Below are 15,210 nucleotides of genomic sequence, written 5' to 3' on the forward strand. Positions count from 1 at the left end.
TGGCCAATTCACCTGGCCTGTCGGACTTTGGACTGTGGGAGGAAACCGGAGCACCCGGAGGAAACCCACGCAGACACGGGGAGAACCTGCAAACTCCACACAGTCATCTGAGGCGGGAATTGAACCCGGGTTTCTGGCGCTGTGAGGCAGCACTGCTAATCACTGTGCCACCATGCCCGAAAATAAAGTCCCTGGGCTTCTGCTTTACTGCCACTTTAACACGCCACCCTGTTCCCTGGCCAACATCTCTGTCTCAGGCTTGCAGCAGTGCTCCAGCAAAGCTCAGCTCCAAATGGAAGAACAACGCCTCATATTCCACTTCAAAACCCAACAGCCGTCCAGTCTTCAAGGTCGAGTTGCATGACTTTATGGCCTGAAATCCCCCATGTCCTTGACCCCTACCACATACATAGGAGCCCTTGTTATCACATAGTCTGCTACGACACACTACTTATTGTTAGCCACTAACAGTTATTCACCCTCCCACACGAATCGTTATTCACTCCTTTATCCCTCCTATTGTTCTCTCTTTGAGCTGGCGGGAAAGAGAGCAATGTACACTGGAGATTCTGAGCCTGCTGAAACTTGCTCAGTGTGAAATACATTCCACTTTGCTCCAAGAATTGCAAGCAGCAAAAAATTTCCAGAACATCTGCTTGTCATTCTGTTCCCGGGATGCGGTTTCTGACATGCGGATCGTCTTGTCATTCACGTCCGAAACGGCGATTTGAACCCGGGTCTCTCTCAGATGACAAGCAACATGAGTTTGACTGGGACAACACTACTATTACAGGACAAGCCAAAACAGAGAAAAGCCATGGAATTCCTAGAGGCGTGGCACTCATCCACAGATTCTATCAACAAGCACATCGACCTGGACCCAATATACCGGCCACTGCAGCGGGCAGCTGGAACTGACAACCGGAAGCGGCAGGTACAAACCACTATAAATGCCGGAGGAAAGATCACAGAAGCGCTTCACAGGAGGCTCCCAAGCACTAAGGATGTCACCTAGACAGGGGACGAAACGTCTGCAACACAAATTCCCAGCTCGGCGAACAGAACCACAACAAAGTTTTTGCTTGCAGGAACTGAATGACATAAACAGGATGCTCTCAAATTTTGATCGGAATTACACTTCCGTTCAAGATTTGCGGAAAGCTTTGTAGCTCGGCTGCCGATTGTCGTAGCTCGCCGAGTTGGGAAGTTGATTTGCAGGCGTTACATCCTCTGTCTAGGTGACATCTTCAGTGCGTTGGAGCCTCCTGTGAAGCGCTGCTGTACTGTGTCTTCTGGAATGTATTTGGTTCTGTTTCTGCTGCTTTTGTTTGACGGTTCTGGTTGTTCGTTGCAGTGATTGGCATGTGTCAATGTATTTATTGGTGGAGTCCCTGGATGAGTGCCGTGTTTGTTGAATTTCTCTGGCTGACCTCTGTTTAGATGTACTATGACCGTTGTGCTGTCTCAGTCGATTTTATCGTCCTTATCATCTGTGTTTGTGTGGGTACCAGAGACAGTGTTTAATGGGTAGATGTTGTTCATGGTGACAGATTGCCTGTTTGTCCTGTACTGTTTAGTTTTCGTGCAGCCTTTGCATGGAATCTTGTAAACTATATTTGTTTTCCACATGATATAGTTGAGTCTTTTGTTCTGGTGAGTTGTTGTCTGAGCGTGGCTGTCAGTTTATGGGCTGTCATGAATCCGAGTGGTCGGAGATGTCTGGCTGTAAGTTCTGTGAGGTTTATTATATAAGGTAAAGTGGTGAGTGTGTTGGGTCTGGCAGATCCTTGTCCCGTTGTTTGTCTGCTCGGCCCTTGTGGATGAAGTTGCGGGCATATCCGTTCCTGGTGAAGCCTCTGTAGACGTGTTCTTCTTCCTTTCACAGGTCGGCAGTGCTGCAGTGTGTTGTAGCCCTTTTGAACAGCGTCCTAATGCAGCTTCTCTTGTCTGTGTTTTGATGGTTGTAGTTCAGGGTCTGGTCTGGGGGTGTGGCTTTTCTGTACACTTTTGTAGAACATCCCCCGTTCTGTGTCCTTTCTCCCATAAACCGTCAGTTTCCAGTTTCCTGTCACTTCAACCTCCCACTGTGTTCCCATGACACCATTTCAGTCTCTGATTTGCTGCAGTGCTCCCACAAGGCACAGCGCAAGCTGTAAGAGCGGAACCTCATTTTCTCCTGAGAGACCGCGTTGCCTTCAGGACCCAACGCCGAGTTCAATCATTTTAGAACCTGTCCACCTTCTTCCACGGTCTTTACCCGCCCACTCATTCCATCAGTTCCGAAGACGGATCGTTGGACTCAAAACATTATCTCTCCTTTCTCTCCACAGATGGACTAGACCTGCTGGATTTGTTCATTTGAAAATGAACAAAATGAGCAGGGAGACAGAATGAGAAGCACTGTTCTGGAAACTCTTTTGCTGCTTGCAATTCTAAGAACAATGGCGAATGTATTTCACACTGAGCAAGTCTCAGCTGGTTCAGGAGGTGCTGGAGCCAGCGGCCTGTGGCTCGTTGGTCTAGGGGTATGATTCTCGCATTGGGTCTTCTAACGGGCAGACTTGCGAGAGATCCTGGCTTTCTTGACTTGTGCAAACATGCCGGATTAAACTTCTCAAAAAGCACCTTCGTTAAACGAGGCTGGGCTCCCTGGAGTACGAATGGGGCAGGAAGCGGGGAAGTGAAATGATTGGAGATAGCGTTGAACAGGTTGACGTGAGTGGTCCCGTGTTTGAGGAAGGTCAGCCATGAAGGTAGTTTGGAAAATTGGGACAGCTCTCCTCGGAGAACAGAAGTTTGAAATCCGGCGTGGCAAGTTTTCCAAGTCATGAGGGGACGAGAAATTGGAAATAATGTAGTGAAAGAGTTCCCACGCCTGAAAGGATCGAGAACGATTCGGCAGCGTTTTAAATTCATGAGGAAAAGAAGTAAAAGCGACATTCGGAAGAACGTTTTCGTACAATGAATGGTTAGGGTCAGTAAATCCCTGTCTGACAGTGACAAAGAGGCAGATTCAATGGACACAAAATTGAATTCGGTGGTCATGTTCGACCAACAGAAGGTTCATATTAACACAGCCTCCACACCTCTGCGTAGCAGTATATTACATAACAGCAGTGGAGATCTTTGATATGTGTCTGGAACGTGCATGCCAGATGCCTGTCGAAAAGCTGAAGGGTTCTGAGAAAACGCTTGGCATGCGAAACACAGAGTGACGCAACGATAGCGTGCGGGCCCCACAACCCAGAGGCCCATAGCTCGAGACCATCCTCTATTGTTATTGCTCAAACTCTCCTTGAGCAGCTTTCCTGTGTCGTGAGCCTCTGTACTATATCTTGCCTTAGCATCTGCTCCCGAAAACTTCGAGTGTCTGAGTGATATGTATCATGCTGATAGACTCGCCAAATTCACGAAGGCGAAGTGACTCGCTTCAGGAGGTCTGAGTGGTCTTCTCCTGTTCTCCGTCGAGTTCCTCTGAAGTGAATTGTAAAACCACTTTTCTGAGATGTCAATGAGCTGATAAAGTTGAAACACGTACCTTACGTTTTTGTCCATTTCCTGCAGTAATTCTCCATGCCGGTTCGGAAGTGAATGATAACTTGGTCAGCATGTCAGGAATCGCATTACGACTCAGACACATTCCCCCACGATTAGGACGGAAACCACCGATTGTGAATAACCTCAGGGAGAGGCAAGTGACAGACAGTCGCCGTGGACTCGATGGGCTGAATGGCTTCTGTCTGCGCGAGAATGATGCTACGTGTTTATGCCGTCCCTCTGCCTGTCTCTGGGACAGAGAGGCTGAGGGGGCAAAACTGGTTCATTTCTAACCGTCCCTTCCGTGTTGGATTGCCTGCAGTCCCATAGATCAAGGCCCTGGGAATGACTCTCAGTGAGTGAAGGTTTCTTTCGGATTCTATTCATTTAGGACACTTGGGGCTCAGATGGTTAACTGCTGCGCGGTCGCAGCAAAGAAAGCGATGCCCACTTTGCAATAGACGTTCCGTAAGATTGCTGCGTGAAGACGATTTCTGAACACCAAGAAGGCTGCACAACAATGTGAATTTACCTGGGCGAAGAGTCCTCGGTGTCCATTTCTTTCTGTCCTGCCAGCACAGCATCTTTCTATCTCTCCGATAACAGACTCTTGGACAAAGTTCACAATCAAAGTTGTTCATGTTCCCCGCATTAATGTAACTGACACCTCTCACCCCAAGGGTTTCAGAGAGAGAGAGAGAGAGAGAGCAGAAGAGCGAATGGACTCTACCCGCCCCCCACCCTACACCCCGTCCCACCCCCCAGAACAACGTGCAAGTAGAAATGAAATGGTTTAATTATCCACCAGTGGAGGTAGTCCAGTTCCTGGGGATGAGACAAATAGCAGCGCCCCGGGGACAGAATGACAAGCAGATGTTCTGGAAACGCTTTGCTGCTTGCAATTGTTGGAGCAATGTGGAATGTACTTCACACTGAGCAAGTTTCAGCTGGCTCAGAGTCTCCGATGTACATTGCTGTGTTTGCCGCCAGCTCAGAGAGAGAACAATAGGAAGGACGTAGGAGTGAATAACGATCCGCGTGAGAGGGCGAATAACTGTTAATGGAGACTGTTAGCGGCTAACAATACGTAGTGTGTCATAGCAGACGAGGTGATAACAAGGAGTCGTTTGTGTGGTAGGGGTCAAGGACATGGGGGAGTTCAGGCCCTAAAGTTATGGAACTCGATATTGAAGACCGGAGGGCTGTAAGGTCTCCAAGTGGAAAATGAGGTGTTGTTCTTTCATCTGGAGCGAGAACACTGCTGCAAGCCTGAGACAGAGATGTTGGCCAGGGCACAGGGTGATGTGTTAAAGTGGCAGGCAACCGCAAGGTCAGGGCCTTTTTCCTGCGGGCAGAACCGAGATGTTCTGCGAAGCAGTCACCCAGTTTATGCTTCATGCTACATTGGGGAAATGACACTGTGAGCAGCGAATGCAGTGGACTAGGTTGTGGCAAAAGTGCTGCTTCACCTGGCAGGTATGTTTGAGCCCTTGGATATTCAGGAGGGAGCAGGTAAATGGGCAGGTGTTACACATTCGGCGGTTGCAGGGGAAAGTGCCTTGGCACTATGGGAGGTGGGTGTGGGGTGTTGCGAGTGAAGGAAGAGTGGAACCGAGGTGGAACCCCTGGCACAACGGGTGCGTGTTGGGACCATAACCCAGCTGAGAAAGCATTCTCTCCTATTCACTCAATGTCGTCTTTAGCAGCTTTCCGGTATAACAGCGCTCTGTTCTGCACCTCGCCTTCTCATCTGCTGCCGAAAAAAACTTGGACATAAATATTTCCCAGTGATATACTGGCCCAATGTGCACAGTCGAGTTGATACACTCGTGGAGGTTTGCGTGGTCTTCTCCTGTTCTCTGGATCCTATGTTGAGGAGGGCAATGCTTGTCACTGGCCACTCGGGTGTCAGAGAAACATTTCGAAACAAAATGGTTGAATAATCTGCCAGTGGAGAGAGCCCGGTTCCTGGGGACGGGGCAAACAGCAGCAGAGAGACTGAATGAGAAGCAGCTGTTCGGGAAACTCTTTGCCGCTTGCAATTCTCAGAGCAATCTCAAATGTATTTCACACTGAGCAAGTCTCAGGTCGCGCAAGCGGGGTGGGGCGCCAGCAGCCTGCCAGCTCTCTGGCTCGTTGGTCTCGGCGTATGATTCTCGCTTCGGGTCCTTTACAGTTGCGAGAGATCCCGGGTTCAAATCCTGGACGAGCCCACGTTTTTTAACTTGACTTGTGCAAAATTGCCTGATTAAGTTTCTCAAAAAACATCCTTCGTGAAACGAGATTGGGCTGTCTGGAGTACGAATGATGCAGAAAACAGGGAAGTGAAATGGCTGGAGATAGTGTTCAACAGGTTGACCTGAGTGGTGCGGTGTTTGAGGAATGTCATCAATCAGGTTAGTTTGGAAAATTAGGACAGCTCTCCTCGGAGAACCGAACTTTTCCAAGTCATGAGGGACCTAGAAACAGGAAATAATATTGTGAAAATGCTCCCACACCTGAAAGGATCCACAACGATTCGGCAGAATTTTAAAGTCACGAGGAAAAGAAGTAAAAGTGACATTAGGAAGAACGTTTTCGTTACAGGGAATGGTTAGGTTCAGTAAGTCCATGTCTGACATTGACAAAGAGGAAGATTCAATGGACACAAAAGGGAATTCGGTGGTCACGTTCAGATGTGCAGATTGACGCTGAGAAGGCGAGAGAATGAAACGAATAGAGACACACGTTTACTAAAGTGCAGAACCAGCAGAGCGTAGGTGGGCCGCATGGCCTCCGTCTGCGCTGTGACACATGTTGTGATTCAGTGTGAAATCACAGTTCGACCAACAGAATGTGGGAATTTAGAAATAAGTTTATATTGACACAGCCTCCATACGTCTGCGAAACAGCATATTACACGACAGCAGTGGAGGTCTTTGACATCAGGCTCGAAGGTGCCTGCCGCGTGCCAGACGATTTCCAGCATCTGCAGCCCTCACTTTCTTCCAGTGAAAACGCCTCAGCCTATTCACCTAGATGGACATAGATTCATATCCAGCTGTGATCTGTTCAATGCTGGTTCAGGCTTGAAAGACCAAATGGCCTACTCCTGCTCCTAATTCACACCCTCTGTGTCCAGGGCACCAACAGACCACAAGACATAGGAGCAGAAATTATGCCATTCTGCCCATCAGCTCTGCTCCACCATTTCATCATGGCTGATGAGTTTCGCAACCCCATTCTTCCACTTTCTCCCTGTAACGCTCAATCCCCTTGATAATCAAGAACCGATCTATCTCACTCTTAAATATCTTCAGTGACTTGTCCTCCACAGCCTTCTGTGGCAATGAATTCCATAGATTCGCCGCTGTCTGACTGAAGAGGTTCCTCCTTCGATCCGTTCGAAAGGTCTTCCCTTTACTCTAAGGCTGTGCCCTCGGGGCCTAGTCTCTCCTCCCAATGGAAACATCTTCCCAATATGCATTCTGTCCAGGCCGCTCAGTATTCTGTATGTTTCAAATAGATCCCCCACAAGTGTGGGCCTGTTAAACAGCACGAACCAGACCCTTCAGGATGATGTACAGCAGGATTAGGTTCAGCAAAGTGAGAATGGAGGGAGTGTGTGAGATGGAGATTTTCAGCTGTTTGGGAATGAGTGAGGAAAAAAAGTCTGATATAAAATAGAATTGATCAGATGGGCTGATGTGCCGAGGAGTGGGAGGTCGGGTTTAATTGAGAGAATTTTGGTCAAGCAATCCAGACAGGACTGGTATAGTTAAGGGGAGTGTTGCTGAACAAAGAGACCTTGGAGTGCAGGTTCATAGTTCCTTGAAAGCAGAGCCTCAGGAAGATACGATAGTGAAGAAAGTGTTTGGTGTGCTTTCCTTTATTGGTTAAAGCATTGAGTATAGGAGTTGGGAAGTCATGGTGCAGCTGTACAGGACATTGGTTAGGTCGCTTTTGGAATACTGCATTCAGTTCTGGTCTCCCTGCTTATAGGAAAGATGTTGTGAAACTTTGAAAAGAGTTGGAAATGATTTACAAGGCTGTTGCCAGAGTTGGAGGATTTGAGCCACAGGGATGGTTTCCCTGGAGCATGAGAGGCTGAAGCGTGACCTGATGGATCATCAGAGGTTGAGGGGTAACCCAATAGATATTCATAAAGGGCATGGATTGGGTGAATACCCAAGGTCTTTTCCCCAGCGTGTGGGAGTCCAAAGCTAGAGGGCATATGTTTGAGATGAGTTGGGAATGATTTTGAAGGGACCTGAGGGACATGCATGGAATGAGCTGCGAGAGGAAGTGGTGGAGGTTGGTACAATGACGTTTAAAAGACATCTGGATAGGTATATGAATAAGAAGAGTTTAGAGGGATATGGGCCACATGCAGGCAAATGAGACTAGATTAATTTAGGATATCTGCTCGGCACGAACGAATTGAGCTGAAGGGTCTATTTTCGTGCTGTATGACTCTAATTGTCTTCGGTGAAAGCAAAAGTGTGATTGTGAAGACTCGACTTTCAGAGCAGCTTTCAAGGATGTTTTGCCCTTACTGGGAGCTGAAGTGTTTGACTGAAGTGTGTCTGTGTTAATGCCTTGATGTCTCAATTTGCTCCCAGCTTCCTGGGGATGTTAACCATTTCATGTCTGGTTGTTCCTCAAGAAGCTACATGGCAGGTTCACCCTGAATTGACATTTCTTTTACTTCCCAAAATCAGACTTGCTCACTCTCAGCAGTATCCCAATGTTGTGAAAAATATTAACTTTCAGGTGAAGCTATCCAAAATTCAGTGAGATGTCAGACTTGACGTTTTTGCTGTTCTGCTCCTGTAAGATCCTGAATCCACACCTTCAGGAGAATTAGAGCGGAGTGAGAACAGAGGGGGAGAGAGAGTGATGTGTTCAATGCTGGTGCAGGCTCGTAAGACCAAATGGCCAAATTTCTGCTCCCAATTCTCACCCTCCGTGTCCAGGGCAGCAAGACACCATAAGACAGAGGAGCATAAATTTGGCCTATCAGTCCATTGGGTCTGTCCCCCATTCAAGCACGATTGATAAGTTTCTCAACCCCATTCTCCTGCTTTCTCCCTGTAACTGTCAATCCCCTTGTTACTCAAGAACCTATCTATCTCAACTTAAATATAATCGACCTGGCTTCCACAGCCTGCTGTGGCAGTGAATTCAATAGATTCACCACTCTGGCTGAAGAAATTTCTCCTTATCTCCATTCTGAATGGTTTTCCCACTAAGGCTGTGCCATCGGGTGCTAGTCTCTCCCCCCAATGGAAACATCTTCCCAATGTCCACTCTGACCACGGTCTTCAGTATTCTGCATGTTTCAATTAGATCTCTCCTGAGTGGGGGCCTGTTCATCAGCATGATCCAGACCCTTCAGGATGAGGTACAGCAGGGATGAGGTTCGGTGAAGTGAAAATGGAGGGGGAGTGTGTGGTATGGAGGTTTCAGCTTCTCAGGAATGAGAGAGGAAAGAGAGTTCGCTATAATTAGAATTGATTGGATGGGTCAATGGGCCGAGGAGTGACGGATGAAGTTTAATTTAGAGAAATGTGAGGTGTTGCATTTTGGAAAGGCAAATTGGGGCAGGACTTATACACTTAATGGTCAGGTCCCGGGGAGTGTTCCTGAACCAAGAGTCCAGGAAATGTCGGTTCACAGTTCCTTGAAAGTGGAGTCACAAGTCGAGATGGTAGTGGAAAAAGCATTTGGTGTGCTTTCCTTTATTGGTCAATGGATTGAGTATAGGATTTGGGAGGTCATGTTGAGGCAGTACAGGAGGTCACTTTTGGAATACTGCATTCAGTTCTGGTCTCTCTACTATAGGAAAGATTTTGTAACACTTTGAAAGGATTCCGAAAAGATTTGCACGGCTATTGCCAGAGTTAGTGAGTTTGAGCTCGAGGGAGAGGCTGAAAAGGCCAGGGGTGTTTTCCCTGGAGCGTTGGAGGCTGAAATGACCTTAGAAGTTTATAAAGGGCATGGATAGGGTGAATAGCCTAGCTTTTGTTTTCACAGGGTAAGGGAGTCCAGAACAAGAGCTGCATGGGTTTAAGGTGAGTGGGGAAAGGAAGCTGAGGGGCAACTTTTTCACGCAGAAGGTGGTACATGTATGGAACAAACTACCAGAAGAAATGGAGGAGGCTGGTACAATTACAACATTTAAAATGCATCTAGCCTAGGAAGGGTTTAGAGGGATGTGGTCCAAATGCTAGGAGACTAATTTAGGATATCTGGCCGGTACGGACGGGTTGAACTGAAGGGTCTGTTTCCATGCTGTATGACTCTAATCATCTTCGGTGAAAGCAGAGGTGTGGTTATGAAGAATGGACTTTCAGAGCAGTTTTCAAAGAGGCTTTACCCTTACTGGGAGTAGAAGTTCCAGTAAACTCTTTCGTTTGTGATACAGCAACTAAGTGAGTACATCCGGGATTTAGGTGGAAAGTGGGAATTCATTGTATGTGGGGGTGCAGCCCTACCCTATCCACTCATTTCTGCTGGTGGATGGGACCAGGCCTCAAGATTAGGGGAAGTAGATTTAGGACAGAGATGAGGAGGAAATAATATTCCCAGAGAATAGTGAATCTATGGAATTCTCTGCTCAAGTAAGCAGTAGACGCAGCTTCATTAAATATATTGAAGACACAGTCGGATGGGTTTTGCATGGTAGTTGGGACAATGAAGGGGGAGGAGCTGAGACAATGAACAGATCAGCCATGATCTTAATGAATGGCGGAGCAGACTGGATGGGCCAAATGGCCTACTCCTGCTTCTATTACTATGAAACTATAACCCTGCATTTTCCATGGTTCACCACGGCATGTTGGAATTGGCAGTCGATGAATTCAGCATCGTACTCTGTTCTTATGAGGGCATCCCTGAGTATTTCCAAGTGCCCACCACGTTCCTCCTCATCGGAACAGATCCTGTGTATGCATAGGGCTTGGTCAGTGGGGATGGCTGTTTTAATATGTTTTGGGTGGAAGCTGGAGAAGTGTAGCTTATGAGGTTATCCATGACTTTGCGGTAGAGTGAGATGCTGCACATCCTTGATGCATGTGTCCAAGAATGAGACAGATAGTACAGAGTAGTCCATGATGAGTTTGGTGGGATAAAACTTGTTGATATCACTGTGTAACTTTTTCAGTGACTCCTCTCCATGGGTCCAGAGGAAGAAAATATCGTCAATGTACCTGGTGTATAATGTTAGTTAGAACATAGAACAATACAGAGCAGAACAGGCCCTTCAGCCCTCAATGTTACACCGGCCTGTGAACTATTCTCAGCTCGTCCCCCTACACTATCCTAAATTTATCCATGTGCTTATCTAAGGATTGTTTAAATCTCCCTAATGTGGCTGAGTTGACTACATTAGCAGGTAAGGCATTCCACATCCTTACCACTCTCTGCATAAAGAACCTGCCTCTGACATCTGTCTTAAATCTAACGCCCCTCGTACATGCTGACGTCATCATCCTCGGAAAAAGACTTTCACTGTCTACCCCATCTAATCCACTGATCATCTTGTATGTCACTATCAAATCCCCTCTTGCCAATGGGAACAGGTTCAGGTCTCTCAGCCTTTCCTCACAAGACCTTCCCTCCAGACCAGGCAACACCCTGGGAAATCTCTTCTGCACCTTTTCCAATGCTTCCACATCCTTCCTGAAATATGGGGACCAGAACTGTACACAATATTCCACGTGTGGCGGCACCAGTATTTTATATAGTTGCAGCATGATATTGCAGTTCCGGAACTCAATCCCTCTACAAATGAAACCTAACACACCGTATGCCTTCTTAACAGCACTATTCATCTGGGTGGCAACTTTCAGGGATCTATTGACATGGACTCCAAGATCCCTCTGCACATCCACACTACCAAGAATCTTTCCATCGAACCAGGACTCTACCTTCCTGTTATTCTTCCCAAAGTGCATCACCTCACATTCAGCTGCATTGAACTCCATTTGCCACCTCTCAGCCCAATTCAGCAGTTTATCCAAGTCTCCCTGCAACCTGTAACATTCTTCCACACTATCTACTACTTCACCAACTTTAGTGTCGTCTGCAAATTTACTAATCCATCCACCTATGCCTGCGTCTAGGTCATTTATAAAAATGACAAACAGCAGTGGTCCCAAAACAGATCCTCTTGGCACACCACGAGTAACCGGACTCCAGGCTGAATACCTTCCTGAGGTCCTGCGTAGAGAAGAAGTCTTGTTCGAACTTGTGCATGAAAATGTTGGTATATGGCAGTGCAAGTTTGATCCCCATGGCTGTTCCATGTGTCTGGATGAAGAACTGGTTGTCAAAGGTGAAGATGTTGTGATACAGGATAAAGCGGATCAGTTGTAGGATGGTGTTTGGAGATTGGCAGTTATTGGTGTTGAGTAATGAGGCTGTTGCCGCGATGCCATCATTGTGGGGGATGCTGGTGTAGAGTGCTGAAACATCCATTGTGACGAGGAATGTTCCTGGTTCGACTAGTCCGTGGGTGCTGGATTTCTCTAAGAAATCTGTAGTGTTGTGACAGAGGCTGGGGGTTTCCCTGTACAATGGGTTTCAAGATGCCCTCGACATAGCTGGAGAGGGTGTCACACAGAGTCCCATTGCCAGGGATGTGCAAGTTACGATGGATTAGCCATGGGAAATACGGAGTAACGGGGTGGGTTTGGGTGGGATGCTCTTTGGAGGGCCAGAGTGGAATAGATAGGCCAAATAGCCTGCTTCCACATTGTCAGGATTCAATGACTCCCCCCACAAAGGAACATTTTATCTGCAACTGTCCTGTCAAGCCCCTTTCAGAATTCTACTAGTTTCAATAAGATCGCTTCTGGTTCATAGAGGTGTACGGCACAAAACAGACCCTTCGGTCAACCCGTCCATGCCGACCAGGATTCCCAAACTAAACTAGGCACACTTGCCTGCATTTGGCCCATATCCCTCTAAACCTTTCTATTCATGTACCCATCCAAATGTCATTTAAATGTTGTAACTGTGCCTGCATCCACCACATCCTCAGCAAGTTCATTCCACATGCAAACCACTCTGTCAAAACGTTGCCCCTCAGGTTACCTTTTAAATCTCTCTCCTTTCACTTAAAAAATAAAATGCCCCCTAGTTTTGAGCTCCCTGAAGCTAAGGAACAGCCCTTTGCAATTTTCCTTACCTGCACTCCTCATGACTTTATAAATCTCAACGAGGTCACCCCTCAATCTCCTGTGCTCCAGCCTCTCCTTATACCTCAAACTTCCCAGTCTTGGTAACATCCTTGTAAATCTTTACCGAACCCTAATAGAGTTCTTCCTATTACACGGCCACTAGAACTGTACTCAGTACTCTAAAAGTGGCCTCGCCAACATTCTGCACAACCTCAACATCATATCCCAACTCCTAAACTCAACAGCGTGAACAATGAAGGCAATGGTGCTGTCTACCAGTGATGCAACTTTCAAAGAACTAGGTACCTCCCAGTGCTGCCAGTAAGCTTTACAATGCTGATGAAACAAAGCAGTACCTGCACCCCTGAAAAATTTACAAATTCTAACGATACTAGCTAGTCATTCACTGCTCCATTTGATACACGACGTTGGCAACCTGGTGCAGGAGACTGAAAGAAATGAGTAGCTTTAAAACAATAACCATTTGGAGCTCACAGCTTTCAATGAGAGCCTGAGCCCGGTGTTAAGTTCAGGTAACCTTATTGCGAGGAGAAAGTGAGGTCTGCAGATGCTGGAGATCAGAGATGGAAATGTGTTGCTGGAAAAGCGCAGCAGGTCAGGCAGCATCTAGGGAACAGGAGAATCGACGTTTCGGGCATTAGCCCGAAGAAGGGCTAATGCTCGAAACGTCGAGTCTCCTGTTCCCTAGATGCTGCCTAACCTTATTGCGACCCAACTTTGTTACAGCTTCAGATCACCCCAGCAAAAAGATGTAGAAAAAGTAGCTCTTTTTTCAAAACAGCTCAAGGTCAAAGCACACACACTGTCCCACCCAACACCACTACCACCAACCCGTCGCTCCTTCAATCCCCCTGCGATGGCACGTTAACTCGCTGGTGGCTCCGCAGGTTGAAGGAGCGGGTGAAACCCTTCCCACACTGAGAGCAGGTGAAGGGCTTCTCGCCTGTGTGGACCCGCTGGTGGGTCAGCAGGTTGGTGGAATTGCTGAAAGCCTTCCCACACACAGTACAGGGGAACGGCCTCTTTCCTGTGAGGACCCGCTGGTGCCGCAGCCTGGCAGAGGAATTGCTGAAGGCCTTCCCGCACTCGAGGCAGGAGAATGGCCTCTCCCCTGTGTGGACCCACCGGTGACTCAGCAGGTCATAGGATTTACTGAAGGCCTTCCCGCACTCGGGGCAGCTGTAGGGCCTTCCCTCCCATGTGGATCCGTTGGTGGGTTAGCAGGGCAGAGGAATCGCCAAAGGTCTTCCAACACTTGGGGCAGGAGAACGGCCTCTTCCCCATGTGGATCCGACGGCGAGTCAGCAAAATGGAGGCGTGGGTAAATCTCTTCCCGCAATGAGGGCAGCTGAAGGGCCTCACCCCTGTGTGCACCCGCTGGTGCCTCAGCAGGTTGGATGAATTGCTGAAGGCCTTCCCACACTCGGGGCAGGAGAACGGCCTCTCCCTACTGTGACTGCGCCGATGAGTGTCCAGGGCAGATGGGAAACGGAAGCCTTTCTCACAGTTGCCACACTTCCACGGTTTCTCCACAGGGCGGGATTCTTCAGGTTTCTCCATGGCCGAAGCTTTGGCTGCACACAAACTCGTGTCCAGCCACTCCCTCCGATAAATTCCTCCTTCCAGGCCGTATAGCTGTTACACACTCCACACTCAGTGCGCAGCAACAGTATGGTCTCTCATCCAGTCCCACTGATGCTGAAAAGTACTGAAACAGGAACCAAAAAGCTTTGCGCCTTCTCACAGAATCATAGTGGAAAATTGTTGCACTCCTGATGGACTGAGTGACTGTCAGAGACATTGACGTCAAAGTGAGGACTGCAGATGCTGGAGAGTCAGAGTCAAAATGTGTGGCGCTGGAAAAGCATGGCAGGTCAGGCAACATCCAAGCAGCAGGAGAGTCAATGTTTCAGGCCTTCATTTGTTTATTTTGAAACTTCTGTCTTCAGATCTTCAAATACTGTGTAAAAAGAGATTACAAAAGTAATTACCATCAGTCCAGGGCAGAAATTCAGAACAAGCAATTCTACTTTCTGCGGAATATTCTTTTCTTATTCCGCAAAATTAAAAGCACCATCCCACTCTCTCTCCCCCTCTGTTCTCACTCCACTCTAACTAATTCTCCTGAATATGCCGAATCAGGATCTTACGAGGCAACCAACAAGGTGACCTTGTCACTGTATGAGTTCAAAATTAATATGAAATAAGTCTTTGATAAGCTGTTGGCACAAAGGTTGACAAGGCACTGGGACTTGATGAAATATATCCAAGAATCTTGAAGGAAGGGACGACAGAAATTGTGGGACCACTTGCCATCAGTCTTCCGTGGACTTGGAGGAGGTGCCAAAAGAATGGAAAACTGCCAACATTGCAGCCTTGTTTAAGAAAGGTTGTAAAGATAATCTCAGTACTTACAGAGCAGCCAGTTTAAATTTGGTGGAAAAGCAATAATAGATATTCTGGTCAAAATTAGTAGTTACATGGAGAG

General features: G+C 47.5%; 1 protein-coding gene across 1 annotated transcript in view; it reads right to left on the reverse strand.

Annotated features, from left to right (window-relative positions):
• LOC148143305 (uncharacterized) overlaps positions 1–14,666 on the reverse strand; it is a 46,429-nt gene extending 31,763 nt beyond the window's left edge. Inside the window, 1 exon segment of the mRNA XM_087975801.1 lies at positions 13,809–14,666. Within this exon segment, the coding sequence (XP_087831927.1) occupies positions 13,809–14,282 (474 nt within the window). The 5' untranslated portion in view covers positions 14,283–14,666.
• Between the last annotated feature and the right edge of the window lie 544 nt (positions 14,667–15,210).

This window comes from Chiloscyllium plagiosum, unplaced genomic scaffold, assembly GCF_037043375.1.
Source record: "Chiloscyllium plagiosum isolate Xiang-an unplaced genomic scaffold, Cpla_swu_hap1 HiC_scaffold_27, whole genome shotgun sequence".
In the NCBI taxonomy this organism is placed as follows: domain Eukaryota; kingdom Metazoa; phylum Chordata; class Chondrichthyes; order Orectolobiformes; family Hemiscylliidae; genus Chiloscyllium; species Chiloscyllium plagiosum.